At 35.9% G+C, this 17,435-nt stretch overlaps 1 protein-coding gene across 1 annotated transcript in view; it reads left to right on the top strand.

Moving 5' to 3' along the window:
• SSBP2 (single stranded DNA binding protein 2) overlaps positions 1–17,435 on the top strand; it is a 176,138-nt gene that overhangs the window by 134,924 nt on the left and 23,779 nt on the right. The window contains exons 7-10 of the mRNA XM_085322055.1: positions 4,226–4,285; positions 7,576–7,642; positions 7,839–7,909; positions 11,916–11,983. Of these exons, the coding sequence (XP_085178181.1) occupies positions 4,226–4,285; positions 7,576–7,642; positions 7,839–7,909; positions 11,916–11,983 (266 nt within the window). The remainder of the gene's footprint in view (positions 1–4,225; positions 4,286–7,575; positions 7,643–7,838; positions 7,910–11,915; positions 11,984–17,435) is intronic.

The following is a 17,435-nucleotide window of genomic DNA, read 5'->3' as shown; positions in this document are numbered from 1 at the left end:
ACTCCTGTCTTCTTCAGACCTGATAGCTAAGTCAGTTGCTATATTACTAAATTATGGTGCCTATCTTCTGGCATATTTTTCCACTTCATTTTATTTCTTTATATTTTTACCTTTTTTTGACTAGTTATATATTTGTAATGTTTTCTGATTATATATGTTGAGGAAATTCTCTTGCAATCTATGCATTGCAGATAGCTCTCTCACTCCTTGCTAGCTGGAGTAAACGCAGAAGTATTTGATTCATTGATGTGGCACCTAACCAGTCCCCTTAGTTGAACTTTGGGACAAATAAGAAGGCTGTCTTGCCGTGAATTTAGTGTGGGCATCCATTAAAGGTTTTACGCTATCAAGATGCTGAATTCTGAATTGACACAAGGTTGAGTTAGCAGAGAGAGATGTCTGGTTGGCTTCAGTGTACAAAGAATTTATTTTTTGCCTTCAAAGACAAGAGCTACAAAGAGTGATTTAAAGTCCGTAGTTTCTGTTTTAATTTATTACTCATGTTTTGAACCCATTACTTTTTGTGATATATACGCTGCGATATCTTTAAGAGAAGACAGGGAAAAAGTTTGCAAGAACTCAAGGAAAGAGAGCACTACTAGTTGTCAGAAACAAAAGTCCACAGTACGTCCACCGTAAACTATGCTCATTGCAGCTACTCTTTTAACGCTGAAGTAAAGCTAGATAAGGGACTAAATGTCAGCTGTTAATTACAAGGAAGCGGTGAAATGCCGTGCGTGACGATGAGAGCCTCCTGCTTGGAATGTCGTATGTGTGTCAGGCTTGAGCGTGACTGAGAACATGTTCCTCATCACCTGTGTGGCAGGAAAGCTGTTCATATTGAATACATTTTCATTAAAATTAAAATATTTGGCAGAATTTCTTTGGTGTCTTGGGAGGACTTTTGGGGGACAAACACCACACTGATGGTGGAGAGGGAGAAGTTGAATAAGTAACATGAAAATTAAAATATTTAAGTTTTTCTTTTGGTCATGGAAGTTTTGTGGTAACCTTGAATGCCAAATACTGTAATACTGTTTTATTGGTACAATATATATATTGGTACTTTATATTCTGCAGAACAATTAACTGTGATTCCAAGTTGTTTATATATATTCTTGCCTGCTCTATTGATCTGTAAAGTCTTCATATTCAAGGATTATGAAGAGCTGTAATATCTGTCTGAAATTCAACAGATTAAGTCATTCATCCCAGTTCCACTTGAGTTGAATTGCTTAAAGAATAGGAGAAGTTTTAGACATTTCCACAAATAAATTTAAGGGAAATGTATAAATATTTACAGTATATAAATCTTCTTTTAAGACAGGATTGTATCAGAGAGACTCCTATATTTATTACATGCAATGAACTAACAAGTCAGACAAGAATATATGCAGTGGCTCTCCCATCAAAATCTGCCTAAGTGCCTGCTATTTTGTATGAACAACCTCTTGCTCGGGTTAATGCAAAGGGGGGAAATATCTGTTCTGGAACTTCTGCTCTTTTACTTTTTGCAGTATTGGACATTAAAAACACTTTTTATATACTTCTGCTGCTATACAAAAGTATGTTAAGATCATTTTTTAGGATTTTTGTAAAATGAATAGAAAGGTGAGCCCATTGGTAAAAAGGGGGGGCATAAATAGATTAAAGGTGATAAAATGGTTTCCATCCTGCTTGAAAGAAAATCTGAAAGTTGAAAGAGTAGACATTCTGTGAATAGTGCACTAATATATTACTAGTACTATGTAATGTGATACTGCGTTAAAATGTAGTTGACTTGACAGACATTACTCTGTCCTTTTTATGAGATGTACAAGTGTAAATAAATGTAAAGTCTTGTTCGCTGAATATAGTAAACCAAATATACAATATTTACTAGAATCTGCTGCACTCCATAGAATGCAATTGATTGACCTTTAAGGAAACTGATTTCTAATTTCCTCCTACTTTTACTTCTTTGCAAGCATCGTCATGCTTACAGTCTTTGCCACATGCCCAACTCTTTTTTTCACTTTCTCATAATAGAATCTCGCTCTCGTAGATGTACCCTCATAGGCAGAAGACATGAATAAGACTCCTTCTTTTATAATGCATAATTTCAAATGCTCTTTTTACTTATGCAGTCTTTTCATAACTATCGGTTAACTTTTCTTCTCCAATTTGTAAAGCCTCTGTATGATCAGAGGGCTGGAGCACCTGCCCTATGAGGAACGGCTGCGAGAGCTGGGCCTCTTCAGCCTGGGGAAGAGGAGACTGAGGGGGGATCTTATCAATGTCTACAAGAACTTGAAGGGAGGATGTCAAGGGGACAGGGACAAACTCTTTTCAGTTGTCCCGTGTGACAGGACAAGAGGCAATGGGCAGAAATTGAAGCACAGGAAGTTCTGCCTGAACGTGAGAGGGAATTTCTTCCCCGTGAGAGTGACGGAGCCCTGGCACAGGTTGCCCAGAGAGGTTGTGGAGTCTCCTCCTCTGGAGATCTTCAAGGCCCACCTGGATGCAACCCTGTCTAACATGCTCTGGGTGACCCTGCTGTGCAGGGAGGTTGGACTAGATGATCTCCAGAGGTCCCTTGCAACCTTACTGATTCTATGATTTTTAATTGCTTTCTAGCATCTATTTAGAGCATGTGTTTATGTAGCAGGTTATTATTACAACTTTCATATGATCACAAGAAGTGAAAGGTTCAGTTAATTTTTTTTCTGTAGATCACATGAAAAGTATGATTACTAATTATTAGTAATATAATTATAATTGTGTTACTAATTTTTTATTAATAATATTACATATCTTACTAATGATTATGATCACTGGCATTTTAATTTAAAACACAGTACAACTGACAGGACCCAAATATGCCATTCATTCATGAAAGGATGATGTCAACCACAGAGTTTTAGTGAACTGTCTATGGTCATTAGCTATAGCACACTAGATGGTCCCTGTGTGGGTATATTTCTTTTCCAAGAGGCCTCAAAGAGTGGCTTTGTGCAATAGCTCATTTGTCATAAGATATTGCTCTTGAGAAGTTCCATGGGAACATCCTTTCTTTTATATCTCTCACTTCCCCTATGACTCCTAGGGCAGTGTCTTGAACAGAAGTGAGCTTCTGTTTCATAATATATGGTTGCATGGCATTTTTGCTTTCCCAGTGCCTGGGACAGGAGCTCCTTAGGCACAGAAGAGAAGATGCTAGTGTATTAGTAGAAGATTTGAGAGGAAACCTCATGGAAGGGAAGATTTTTCTTCCTTCCACTCTTAAAAGAATCTTAAAAGTCTTTTTTGTCTATATATTCACAGTCAGAGCATACTTTTAGCTCTTCATTTTCTTCTGGAGTTATAGGTACATTTGCCTGCCAAAATAATCCCCTTCATCATCTGTCTAGTCAGATGTTTGTGCTTTTTTCCTGTGGATCTCAAACTTGCCACTAATCTCCCTGCTTTTTAGACCTCTAGATTGCTGTCACATTTGGAGGTGGAACCAGTAGAGATGTTAAATTTATTTGCTGATGCTAGCATTCATTTATCATTTATTTCTAATCTTAATGTAAAGGTCTGGCCTTGTTTCTAGGCTATGAAGTAGTATAGTAGTAGCCATAGAATGCGTTTAATGCATCATGTAGTGCATAGAGAAGAGAAGTTGTACTGAGTTATGTGTGAAGGGATGGGAGGGTACAACATCAACTTAATGTAGCTCATGTAAACCATGAAGTTCTAGATATTTATGATGTAAACTTGAAATCTTTGTCCTCACAAGTTCAATCTTATATTGTACTTTACTGCATTACTATGCAAAAGTGAAGGAAAAGTATTTGCAAATTATTGTGCTGTTATTTACTTCTTGATACTTCCAAGAACATTTTTCTTTTATGTTCCAGGGATCTTATATTTCCTCTTTATTCATTGAAAAGATTAGATGTTTGATTTTATGATCTGAATAGTTTATTATTCTTCGTAGATCATTCATTAAGTTGTTTATATTCTGCTTTCACAATAGCTCTAGCAAAATTTTAAATAATGTATCTTCATAGCTACATTCACTAAGGGTCTTTAAATGTATTTAGTCCTTCTAAATATTGTAGAATAATGTGCTAAGCACTCTGTGAAGTATGTAAGCCAGATTCCTGAGATGTGAGCATGACACAAGCCATATGCCCAGTGACAGTCAATACAGTATTTACAAGCTAATTTGAATTATTCAGCAGTGTTTCTTTTTTCATAGCCTTTCATGTCCCCTCGGTACCCTGGAGGTCCAAGGCCACCTTTAAGAATACCCAATCAGGTAAGAACTTACACTGATGTACATTTTTGTTCCAAGGACTTGGGACAGTGTTGAAAACAAGAGAATGTTCTCTTGTTGCCTATAACATACAAATTTCTCTAACATACAAAACTCATTTAGATTCTCTCCACCCCATTTCATCTGACCATTAAATGGGTATTTTGATACGGTGCATGATAGATACGTCATTCCACTTTCAGCTCATGCTTATGCTTAATTGGTGTCTACACTTCAAAATGTATTGTGCATTAAGCCTATCTACAGAGAGAGAATATTGTTGGCTTGTGCACAGCTCTGCTAAGCTCAGCCGATTGATGCTATCCCCTTTGAGAAGATGGTAGAAAGTCTGCATAGTTGCTATATTCTGTAAACCTCCCTAACCACATTAAGCAGTTAGCTCTGAGAGTTATTTTACTGAATTCTACATAAAATGCATCACTCCCTCCTATTCCTTCTTAGATGTGTAAAGTATTTTTACTTCACAGTTACGGAGATCATCAGTGAGGTACAGCTATCTTAAAGCACACTGTGCCTCTTACAGGCACTCTGAGGAGTTTATGAAAGCATCAAATTCCCAGTTTCTCTCATCTCCATCAAAGGATATGCATGCTTGTGTAACAAGAATGAGTAATGAGCTGCTGTTCGTCAGCAGAGACCTTTATTGGCCCATCTGTGAAAAGATAGTTCTGGAAGCAGCTAACATTTGTATTTTTAAGTTCTGAACTCCTTAAGTGTAGATAGAGGAGGAGAAAGCAGTTGTCAGCAGATGAAAAGTTAGAGATAAACAGACAGAAAAATATCAGCTGAGCTCTGAAAGAGAAACTGGGTCATTTATAAGATTGGAAAAGGTTGATAGGATAGTGGAACAGCTTTTTGTTTAATGTAGCCTTCCAGAACTGCCTTTCTTGTGGTCATAGCTTGATGAGGAAACTTCTCCAATCTCAGCTATGGCTGTTTTTTATGTCTATGTGATGCAGTATCAGTAAACTGGTCCTGAGCAATGCATGGCATTGCCAGAAAGATGGTTTAAATTTTAGTGAGCTGGAAACTTGAGGTTGCAAGGACTTTTTCGAACGTTCCTCTTGATGATGTTAGAGAGCAGGTTAAGTTATATACAAGATAGCTACTTTCGCAAAAGGGAAATGGGTGACTTAACATTCTTGAAGTGATCATCAAGGGACAGTATAACAATGCAATTTAATTGGTGCTTTAGATAAATATTTGTTATAGATATATTGTAACTCTGTACAAAGCACCTTTTTCCTTTTCACCTTTCAGTAATATGTTAACCAAAGATACACTAGCATTTGGCTTTCACTTCTTTTATTTCTCTTTCTGCATTTCTGAATTATGTAAATACTGGCAGGTAAAAACTGGATGTGGTGAATGCTATAAATGGGCTGCCAACCTGCAGTTTTCATTTCAAAAGCTATTTTTGTCTGAACATTACATTATTTTCAGTTTAGAGCTGTAGCTTAATCTTAGTGAATTACAGCTCTTGCAATTCATTTACATTATGCTGCATTCATGAATTACTGCTTTTGGCAGTGCTGCCATACTGTAAGTTACAGTATATATGGCAGTATGTGGAAGTAATAAATTATTGTAATGCAGCTTTAAGGTTGAGGCTTTGATTACGTGGAAGTCAGTAAAGATCACAATTAAAATTCCCGTTGTAAGTATAATTGTATCCATCAATACATTGCAATAGGAATTGTATTTCTTAGGCAAGGAAGTGTAACACAGGGTGTGCATACATAGCATAGTGCAGTACTGTGTAAGGATACCTGAGCTAGTTGTAAACTTTTTAGCAAATATTGAGTGCCACACAAGTGTGCCTGAGATCCGTCTTGTACTCGAACATCTTGTCCTACAAGAGCAGTTGCTCTTGGCAATGCATTGTGCTATGCAGATACACTCAGTTTTTTTGAAAAGTAATATGCTACATTGGAAGGGAGCTGCAGTCCCTTACATAACTGTGCACACTCTGGCTGCTGCCCGAGTTCGGTGCTCATTCGCCACCTGTCATCTCTAACAGAAATGACCAGTTCTGCTTCACTTGTATTCAGCATTTCTCTGTGTATTTCGTGTGCTGTTCTTACATATCATCCTGACTTTAAGATGCTGAAATAAGTGTAAAACTCTGGTTTAAATTATGTAATCTCAGATTATGTATGTTCCATACAATCTTAAAATAGAGCACCTTTTGATTAGGTGTTAAATGAGGTAACAATGTGGATCTTAGTTTTGAATTTCATACCTCTTGGAATATATGCAGATAGGTTCCCTTTTATATGTGTCCCTAACACCACATTCCAGTCACCAGTCACCTAACACCACCTAACACCAGTATTTCCAAGTCAAGAGGAGCTGTGCATTCCCTCAGTAAGCAACACCTGTATTGCCTGAATACATCACTTTCATAATATCAGACTCCAGATAAATTTTTCCTGAAAACGTGTTGCTATTTTGAAATAGCACTTTGTGGGCCAGTCACAAAGATCCATTTATAACAGCATTTTCCTAGCTGACTAAACTTTAGGTAAGAGGCTACAGAAATTAACCTTAAACCTAAATCACTTACTATAAACCCAAAGGGCAGATAAAAATTTGGAGAGTTAAAATAATACGTTTGATTTGGACCAGAGGTAAAGTAACAACATAGCTTATCTTTGTGCTTGAAGGCAAGATTCAGGAATAAGCTTTGTGACTCCTGTATCTTCTGTAGATGGATAAATGGCTTATCTTGGCATTATTGCCCTTACAGCAGTAAAGTGGAGTGGAAGCTAAAATTTCTACCACATCACAGCTCCTCTGTATCTCACCCTCTGAACGTTGTGCAGTTGGCTCAGTTACAGCTCACTCTCAGAGAAGATCACAATTTCCACATTCTGGCCTCTTAAAGAAAGGTTTTAAAATAACAGTTAAGAGGGAAAACGCTATAGAAATTTGAGCTTAGGCTAAATTGCCAGATAACTGAGAAATAAGCAGTGTTCTGAGGTTAAAAAATAGTAAGGTAAAAAAAATAGTAAGGTAAAGTGAAGGAAGAACTGGGGAAAAAAGAAAGAAAATCAGTCAAAGAAGATTTTTTTGAAATTTATTCATCCCTAATTCCATGGAAGCCCAAGAGTTTGTCTGTGCAAATCCATAGTCAGAGTCTTAGGCATTTAAGAGAGTTATGTATTACTCTTGACTTAGAAGAATCATCTCAGAATTAAACACAAAATACCTGTATTTGACATAAATTACAGTGGATTATCTCCTTTTAAAACAATTTTCTATGTCTGCAGGCACTTGGAGGTGTCCCAGGAAGTCAGCCATTATTGCCTAGTGGGATGGACCCAACACGGCAGCAAGGTAAAGTAGATTTATAAAATAATTATGCAGAATATTCAAAAGTACTGTGAGCTCGAACTTCAGTCTTTCTGTGTTTCAAAGTTTACTGAAGCTTTGTAAGCTCTTCGTTAAACTAAGAAGGAGTGATCTGTTAAAGTTGTTTCAGAACATGCTTCTATATTGCATGGTTGTTCAAAATACTTAATTTTCTTTTCAGGGCATCCAAACATGGGCGGGCCAATGCAGAGAATGACTCCTCCGAGAGGAATGGTTCCTTTAGGACCACAGGTACCTTCCACAGATACGTACCTCTTTATTTTAACAGAACCTATTACTTTAAGGTTTTTTGGAGTTGAGAACTGAATGTGCTGGAACCTGTTCATCTAATCTCAACAGCGAATTCTGAGTTGCAGCTCTACAGAGCCTCACATTCAAAAATCAGTTATTTTAATTAACAGTTGAAATTAAAATGAATCCCTTAACTTGCTTTTTTCAGAAAAGGTATGTTTGTCGCACAGCCCATGTATATTGTAATCCAACGCCAGAATTTATAAAGGAGCCCAGGGACTGAGTAGATGTTTCCTTGTCCTCCCAATCTAATTAATTTCCATGTTTGAGAGGGAAAAATCAATCTCGTAATACAGCTAAATTAGTCAAACTTCTTGTAGCAAAAAAATCCCCCCAAATTACTGCAAAGATTTTTCTTCATCTGCTAGAATTTTGGTGTGTGCCAGAGATATTTTGATGTAAGATTTAAAGTTCATGCTGCCATTTCTTCTTCTTATCAATCATAAACATCTCTCTAGCTCTGTTTTCAAGGAATGAAACAACCTTCGATTGCAAAAATCAACCTTCCCCATAGTGCTGACCTGTTTGTAGTTATATATGGGTTCTTTCTTTGAAAGCTTAAAAATATTAGTGGATATCTGTCAGTATTACATTTTAATAATAAATTAAGATAAAAAATAAGTTAACACTGATGTATACCTGAAAAATGAATCAAAAAGATTATTTTGTTTTTTTGTCAACTCTTTCAGTATTAGAAAACTTTGATGGTGATGTTTTCTTACAGATCTTGCTAGTATTTTGTTCTCCCAGTGTGTTCATTGTGCCCACACTTGAAATTTTTACTTCCCCATGTCAGATAATCTCTCTAGTGACTTCTTCATTCCTTGGAATAGCAACTGAATTTTAAATGATTAAATAGCTTTGCTTTTTAAATCTGTTCATAACTGTCTTTACAGTTTTGGGTCTTCTTGATAGAAACTAATTGTGCAGTTCTACACAACATCTGTTGTGTGACCAACAAACTGTTATTAAATACATTTGTTGGTTTTTCTGTAGCATTGAAGTGTATTTACCACTTGCCTTTTGGAGGTAGAAAGCAAAGCTTTGCAATGCTGCCATATGAGCTTGAGCTGATACTTTATGCAGCACCATTAGTCACACAGCAGGCAAATCTCATGCCAGTTTTTATAAGGATGATTTTTCCATTTTTGCTGTTTCTTAAAATCCAATGTTTTTATAAGGTTTTTCTTTCTTTGCTGAGCAGCATCTTAAAATGGGGAAAAATACAGCTAATCTACCCCAAATTTAAGTTCCCCAAATAATCTTTTCTACAGATGCATCATCATCTATCCTTGTACCTTGCTTTTAGGATCTTCTCAGGAAGCCATTCGAAAAGAGCCCAAACTGATAGGATCTTTCACACCTATTTTCAGGTCCTTCTGCTACAGCACTGTAAAGTTAACTTAGATGTTAGTGGGAAGCCCTGCTTGTTGCTACACAGGCAGAAAAATTGGGAAACTCTTAATGTACTGGTATAGAAATGGTTATGTCAAGTACAGCATGTATTCGTTTCCCAGCTGATAGAAACTTTTACCAGTAGAAACATTTCTATGCCCATATGACTGTGTCTATACTATACACCTGTGGCAGTAAAAATCAGGGTGGTAAACAATTTTTTTTCATTATAAAGTCATATCTTATATAGTGTAACTGTAGTTCCCCAAAAGTAGAATTACCTCAGTTTTATACTTTTCAGGGCTAGACTTTATCAAACTAAACAACACAGAGCAAAAAAGCAGTATACAATCATAAATGCTTGAGTCTGTCAAAAGCTCCATAGGATGTGGTTCAGGCTTTTTCAAGCAGCAGTTATGCCAGCTAAACAGGCTGCTGCTTCAGCTCTGTGCCTGGCTATTTATTGTATTATGCGTCTCATATTAGCTGGTGATCTTCATACATGCTTCCTAATGCATTCTAGTCAAAAAGAATCTTAAATATTTAAAAAATAAGTATTGGCTGATCTGGCTTATTTTGACCACTAGAAGTTAGGGAGCACTCTTATATCAACCCCTAGATAAGCAGTGGTGAAGGTGACTTCTAGCAGAATACTGTAAGGAGCAAATTAGGGCAATAACCTCTGCAGAGAGTATAGCTGCAACTGGAAGAGCCTATGTGTTAATGGTCCTAATGAAAGTGCTCTTACTTGAGGAGCAAGAAGTTTTTCCAGTCCTGCAGGATTCTATAAAACTTTAGAAATAAAGGACTTTAATCCAGGTGCACACAAATGATTCCTGAACTAGAATTAAGAGAGGAGATATCCAACAGATGAAATAAGGAGAATAGCTTACCCCTCCCAATCAATATGGAAAAAATTAAATAAAAAAAGAACTGCTGTAGTAGTACAGTAGAACTACAGTAGAACAGAATTACTACTTTGTTACTCTGTGTCCTCTTCCAGATCAAATAGTGCCAGATGAAGCCGTTACTGTGCCTAGCTGCTTCTCAGTAACCACCACTTACTTTCCTACAGTTCTGACAGAGGAGTTGTTAGTGTGAGCATCCTCTACTCTATGTCAGGCAAAATTATCTAGGATAACTCAGGTTAAATAAGTGGTTTGTATTAATCTGGCTGACTTTTGCCTAAGTATGCACACCAATCAGTCTGTTGTCAGTATAAGAAAAGGCAGGAGTGAACAGTGGTTGTTGGCCAGCAACTATTGACTTGCATTATCTTCAGATGACACTTGGATCTGGAAGAGAACATCTGTTTGCAGCCTTCGGACCTATTTTTGCAAACCAGATAACTGTGGGACACTTAAGAGAATGTCTAACAAGGAAGAATTAGAATTATGGGCTTTTTGCTTCCAGCAACAGAACCTCATCTCATAGTTTTAGATCAGCTCTAGATAAATGCTATGGCTTGTATCACTCAACATATATGCAGCACCAGGCCAACACTGTAAATCTCTTTATCACATTTCTCCCAGTTCTTCATGACTTCATGTCAACACGTACTTGTGAATCTGACCAATATAGAGAACACCCGTAAGTTTGAGTCACTTAGTTGATGAAGTTTGTAATTTGGATATATAGTTTATAGTACAACTAGAGCATATTAAGAGTTTTATTATTGGCTTTTAAGTAAATAATTTTCTTGCCCCCTTTCGAAGTGCACTGCTGTTCACTTTAGAGTATATGCTATTATACACTCTTTTGAAATATCAGAAAAATGTAGCAGAATTAACACAAATTACAGTATGAATTAATGTTGTGTGGTGAGGCAGATATTTCTGTTTGCATTCATTTAAATAAAAAATAGATATAATTTAGTTTTTCTTATAAATAGTAAAATTATTAGGCTTTTGTCATAAAATCATCAGCACAAACTCTGATTTTATAGGCCTTGGGCAATTAATTTATTGGCATTGTTATGACATCCAGTACCATATTAAATAATTTTCATATTAGCTGCCTTAAAGTGATTAGGATAGGCTCCTTAAAAAAAAATATTTAGTATTTTTTTACGTTATAAAATTATATATTGTAATTTTATAGAACCATTTATTGATGCCATGTTCATTAACAAAATTAATTAAAAATAATTTTATTTAAATTTCATAATGTAGAAATCTCAGAAAAGTCCACATTTCTGATTTTGAATGAGCTTCCCTGGTTTAAAAGTTGAATACAGTATAAAACCTGCCCTTCAGTGGCCATTGACTTGACCTCTTTATGTGTAAGTAATTCTTCATGAAAGAACAAACATATTTTAAGTATTCTTAGCATGTTTCTGTTGTTTGAGTAGAAAATATAATTCTTTTTCCTTGGGGATGACAATATTACTTTTTAAATTCAAGAATGGAAACTCCTGAAAAAATGAATTACATTGGCCTATCCAGTCAGCAGTTATGTAGGGATATCATTAACCTGCTGTCCTTTCTTTCCCCCTCCTCTTTGGTTTTGTTTTTTTGTTTTGTGGTAGTCTGACCCTTGGTTATCATTGCAGAACTATGGAGGTGCAATGAGACCCCCACTGAATGCTTTAGGTGGCCCGGGGATGCCTGGAATGAACATGTAAGCACAACAATAACATCTTATAATATTTAGAAATATCATTATTTCATTGTAAAAGTAACATCTGTGATACGTAAGACAAGGGAGAACATGTTTTGGTTAGTAAAATGTTTTTTTTGACTAATAACTGTGATTAAGAGGAGATGAACCTACAGCAGTTTCATGCTTCTGCATGCATCTCTTACAGGCTCCTTTGCTTTCCTTCCAAGTACGTTCAAATACTGAGGTTTTTCTACAGGTCAAAGTTGAAATATTGGGAATATTTTGTCAGTATAGTCACCAATATTCACTTGTATGTATCTTTATAAATGATTATGTTTACATTTATGCTCTTGTTTTACTGATTAAATATTTTGCAATGAGTGGTACAAGTATGCTTCCGTTCTGCAAGATAATTTTTACACTAGCAAACATTAGTATATTCTTATTTTTACTCCTGTAGACAACCCAGCCTTTCTAAGCATGTAGAAAATTTCAAATGTAAAATTACTGTATCCAGAGTAGACTGAATTTAAGGTCAGAGTTTTAGCATAGCAAATGGCCCAAAATGAGGAATCTTCTGCACTTTTAAAAAATTCTTCAGTGGCTCAAAGATATTCCTATGATTAGTAAGCCTAAGGGGGAAAACAAAAAAAAGTTGCTCGTTGCATTATTTAGATTTCTCTCTTAATAGATTCACAGATTTTAAGGAGCTGTTATAATTGCCTTCAGCGTAATACAGACCAGACATTATCAAGACATTCATGTATCTTGGCCGTACCTCCATGTAAATTACTCCTGTGCTTCTTAACCTGCGTTTTGCAACCTGTGGTTGGATAACAGAAGGCAGTATGGCAGTCAGGGTATCAAGACACAAAAATGTTATTACAGTTTAAAGCAGAGGATGCTTTCTTTTCTTACTTCTTTTATACCTTTGCGTTTCAAGAGTGAGTCTGCAGCAGACTGACACAGAAAATACAGTCAAGATTTATACAAGCTTGTTACCATAAATAACCTTTTTTACTATAATTTTTATAGGAAATATAAGTAATAGATGATAATTTTCATTTCAAATAAAGAGATACCAACCTGAAGAAGTTTAAAGAGGTATTGAGTTAGATAATACTTTCAGAAAAACATCTAATCCAGCATATCCTTAATTTCTTCTGATTTCCAGACATACCTTGAATTCTTGAAGCAAATAAAATAAAATCTAAAGTTGGGTGTTACTCTATCATAGACATCATATATTGGACTCAAGACAATTCTAGGAATCTTCCCAAGGGTAGGCATTTCTTCTTTTAAATAAAATTGATGTAGAGAAAATATCTAGATATTTGAAATTCAGCTCAAGTATAATATAAGCAGTACATAGATTTCCTTAGGAGGAGATTTAATGATAAGAAAAGAGAATGTAACTTTCTAAAATGCAATGTTCTGAAAGTAAAATTCAGGATAGGTAAGATATTTTGAGGACATTTATCTACATAAATGAGAATTTACATATAAAAGATAAGCAAACAATCTCCTGGATAAAAAAGAGCTCCTCATCTTCCAGAAAGCAGAGAAAAATATGGTTATGGGTTGAAATAGTAATATTTCCACATTGCAGCATTAGATAAGCACATTTCATCTTGTGTTTAGTAAACTTACGTAGATGGTGCTTTTCATTCAGTGATGTGGGAAATGCATTTTCCTTTCAACTTTTGTGTTCTGTTGAAGCAGATGCCATGAATTACAGTCCTTTACTTGGGGAATTCATGAGCTTTACACGGTGTGATTTCTTCTGAGAGCCACATGATGTAAAATAGTAATTATCAAGTAGTTAACCATAGCTATCAGTATGTCTATCAGGCATGTGCTGAGCTCCTTTACATTTCTTACAAACTTGTCTTTACTCTGATTCAACTGCAAGCAGGAACACAAAACTGTTTTTAACAAGACTTCACACTGTCACATGCCATATAATGCACTTTAAAGGCTTAAGAGAATATGGAGTAGTAGTACTAGGGTACTGTGCAGTAGCACAGTAGGTCTGTGTGATATGCTGAGTCGCAGACCTTTGTAAGGAGTACCATTATTTCATGCCTTCTGTGTGAATAATTTTTCAGAACATATTTTTTACTCTCAGACCGATTATTTTTTTCCTCTGGTAAATAGATTGTATATTCACCAAAAGTAGAATAAAGGTTTAATGGTGGTTTGGCAACACAAGCCTTTTTTTAAAAAAAAAAAAAAAAAAAAATCAGATTGATTTCTTACTATAAGTTAGTGCTGTCAATTCTGCATGAAATCTGATAGTACTAAGTTCTTACACTTTGAAATCCTGATAGAGACTTGGGGTCTGGGCAGCTCCAACATTCAGAATCAGTCAGAGTGCATCTAAGGATAACCCATGGGCGGTAGCAATAAATGGACCCAACTGTGTTAGAATTCAGTCTGTGTTTTAGCCCTTACAATTTCTGTAATGCATGATACTAAGAAATAACAGTGTAGATCATTTACTGTACTTATATTTCTGTGAAAGATGATGACTTCCCTCTTGCATGTATTATGTATACTGCATATTAATTTACATATGTCTTCACATAGATATATTTTCTCTTTACATTTTCCTGTGTTGTGCTCAGTGTTTTTGGATTTCTGTCTATGTTAAAATATAAAAATATGTATACTCTACAAAACGAGTTGCCATTTTAAAATCCAGCCTTTTCTCATGGGAAAGCTCACAAAGAAGCTGTTTTGTTTAAGAGTAAGTTTCTGCCAAATATAATTTTACATTTTTCTGGATGAAAATGTGTGGTCTATTGTCAAAAACAGCAACAACCAGCCAGAGAGCTCGTAAGCAGTATTTCAGTCCAGGAGCACATACTCCTTAAATGTAGTACTGCTAAATAACTGCTTGCTCTATCCTAACTAATATGTATCAGATCACTGTTTGAAACAGCTGATATATATCCTATGTCTTTTTAAGAATAACTTTATTTTCACTATAAGGTTTTAAGCTGAACTTTGGTGGAGCAATTGTTAGTAAGATGTTGTTTCTTCTTGAAAAAATGCCCTCTTTGGGAACAAAATAGTAAATTTCAGAGAGCTGTGTTAAATTCCACTGGCACTTTTTCATGGCTTTTGTGACCTTGCAAAGCTGTATAAAGCACTAAGAGTATCTCAGTCATGCCTGGAAAAAAAAAAGTGACTTTGTTCTTTAACTTCAATTCACAAACTTGTATCTGGATGTTTAATTTACTGGTATTTGCCCATTAGAAAACTGAAATACTTTACTTTATTTTTCCAAATAGTGGGATCAACGGTATAGGACTTCCTGTAAGGGTGGCATGCAGCTGTAATTAGTCATAGCAGTGGATCCTTTGTAAATTACTCTATTTTGGACTTGGTACATTCAGAATAATGTGTTATGACTCTGTTGATGCTTCCAAAATAAACATTTAATAAGAGGGAAAAACACTGCCTGCATTGCTTTGAAAAAAAATTTTGTGGATAGCTTTTTTGTGTGTGCTTTAAAAGCCAGCAGCATTCAGCTCTATATAAACCATATGGCTTTCTAGCAGAATCTGCTACAGAGTTTTCTAAGTCTATACTTAGAGCTGCCCATGACTTCCAGTAACTTTGCAAATTCCAACAGCTTTTTAGATGAAGGGTGAGCTTCCTCTTAGGAGTGTCTACAGTGCAGCCTGCAGGATAATGTAGGCTTTAAGCCAGTTCAGCTTTAAACAAAACTTGCATGCTTACAAGAAGCACCACAAAGCTAACAGGAATTCGTGTTGCAGTCTTCTCATGGACCCGATCTAGATTTAGGTGTTGCTGTGGCTAATCTTATTATATATTTGAGTTAGCATTTTCATATCTCTGTACTTCACCGATGTCTGCACTGCAGTCATGGCATTATTCGATTTGATGCTTTTTACCAGGTAGATTTGTATTACTTAATATCATACACACAGCTGTAGAGTTTTGGGATAAAAACAAACTTCCAGTATTGTTGCATAAATTCCTGATTTCACAGAAGGAGAAGATCCATTGAGCCAAATATTGTACATGATAAAAAAGAAAGAAAAAAGCATCAAACACCTCACCTTTAATTTTTAGCAGCAGAGAAGTTGCTGAGTGTTTGTCCCGAGCCTCATGTCTGCAGTAATCGCTTGTGCCTGGCACTTCTTGCATGAGTGCTATGAGTAACTTCCCCTGCTTTGTCTCCCACAGCTGGGTAAGGAGCTGCCACTCATTGTTAAAATCCTTCATGGACATACCTTCCAGCAAATGTGCTACACAAAGCGTCGTATGTAGAGCTGTTGGAATGATAGATTTTTAGCTTTCATGGAAGAACTATTTAAGCTGAGAAGGAACGCATCTAGGGTTCACTCAGAAATGTTTGCCTTTTCTGACAGGGGGAGAGTTTTAGCAAAAAGACCCCTTCCCACATTTCTGTCTTTCCAACCTGCCAAAAATAATTCAGTAGCATAAATGAAATGATTCATTTAATTTTCGCTTTATTTCAGTTGATTGTTTTAGCCAGCTTCTTTGTAGTTTTATCAATAATGTAATAAAAAATAAGAAAGATTCAATGTTAAATTCCTAAGGCAATATACCTACTTAAAAGTTTTTAGCTTTGCAAAACTTTAGATAGAGAACTGCCTGAACCCATTAATAAAGCCTGCTTTTCTTCCTGTATTTAAAATCTCTGCCATACTGGGTATGCAGTGGTGGGGAATGTAGCTTTTCTAAAGCCAGTAAGGCCAAAATCTCATTTTAAGAGCAAAAGTTTTGTCATCTGCTCTGCCTTTACATTGTCAAGGCCTTCAAAAAGTGATTTCATCCTATTTATAAATAGCTAGGAATGCCTAATGCTACCAAGAATAATTATAGTTATTCATATGTTATGACTATGAACATTGAGATTTTACCTTCCATATGGTTTAGTTCCCTCAAGACTGTTAAAAGAAGCCTAACCACCAAACTATTCTACTGAGCTCAGTTAAAATTGAGGAAGCTAAGATAACAGCAAGAGTGGTGAGAAAAGACGTGCTCTGTCAGGAAAGGCATTTTTTCCTTTTTCCTTTTCTCCATTCTGCTTTTAGGATGTTTAGTCTGAGTTTGCTTTACCAAAGACTCCTCTGGCCTGTTACACTCCTGTCCCTGCTGCTAGGACACTGCCCCTTGATGAAAACGGTCCCATTTGGGCACGGTGCCACCGAAGGATGCCGGACAAGTTTGCAGGCTCCGTTTTGCCGAGCGTATGGTCACTGTCACGCTTCTGTGATTTCTGTGGAGATAATGTAGCTTTAGTCAAGCAGCAGACTATTCTTAGCTACATATCCAAATGTATGTCAGAATCTGCGTATAAAATGACATGTTTTCAATTTTTAATATATAAAATATGTAAATGTATATATATTTTTATGCTCCTTAGATACATATTGTGGCAACATGTTTTCTGCTGTGGATGGCTTGTTTT

Source organism: Rhea americana, unplaced genomic scaffold, assembly GCF_003343005.1.
Source record: "Rhea americana isolate MKP2758 unplaced genomic scaffold, rheAme1 scaffold_74, whole genome shotgun sequence".
Taxonomy (NCBI): Eukaryota; Metazoa; Chordata; class Aves; order Rheiformes; family Rheidae; genus Rhea; species Rhea americana.
Note: the sequence above shows the minus strand (reverse complement) of the source record. Positions and strands in the feature narration are given on the sequence as shown.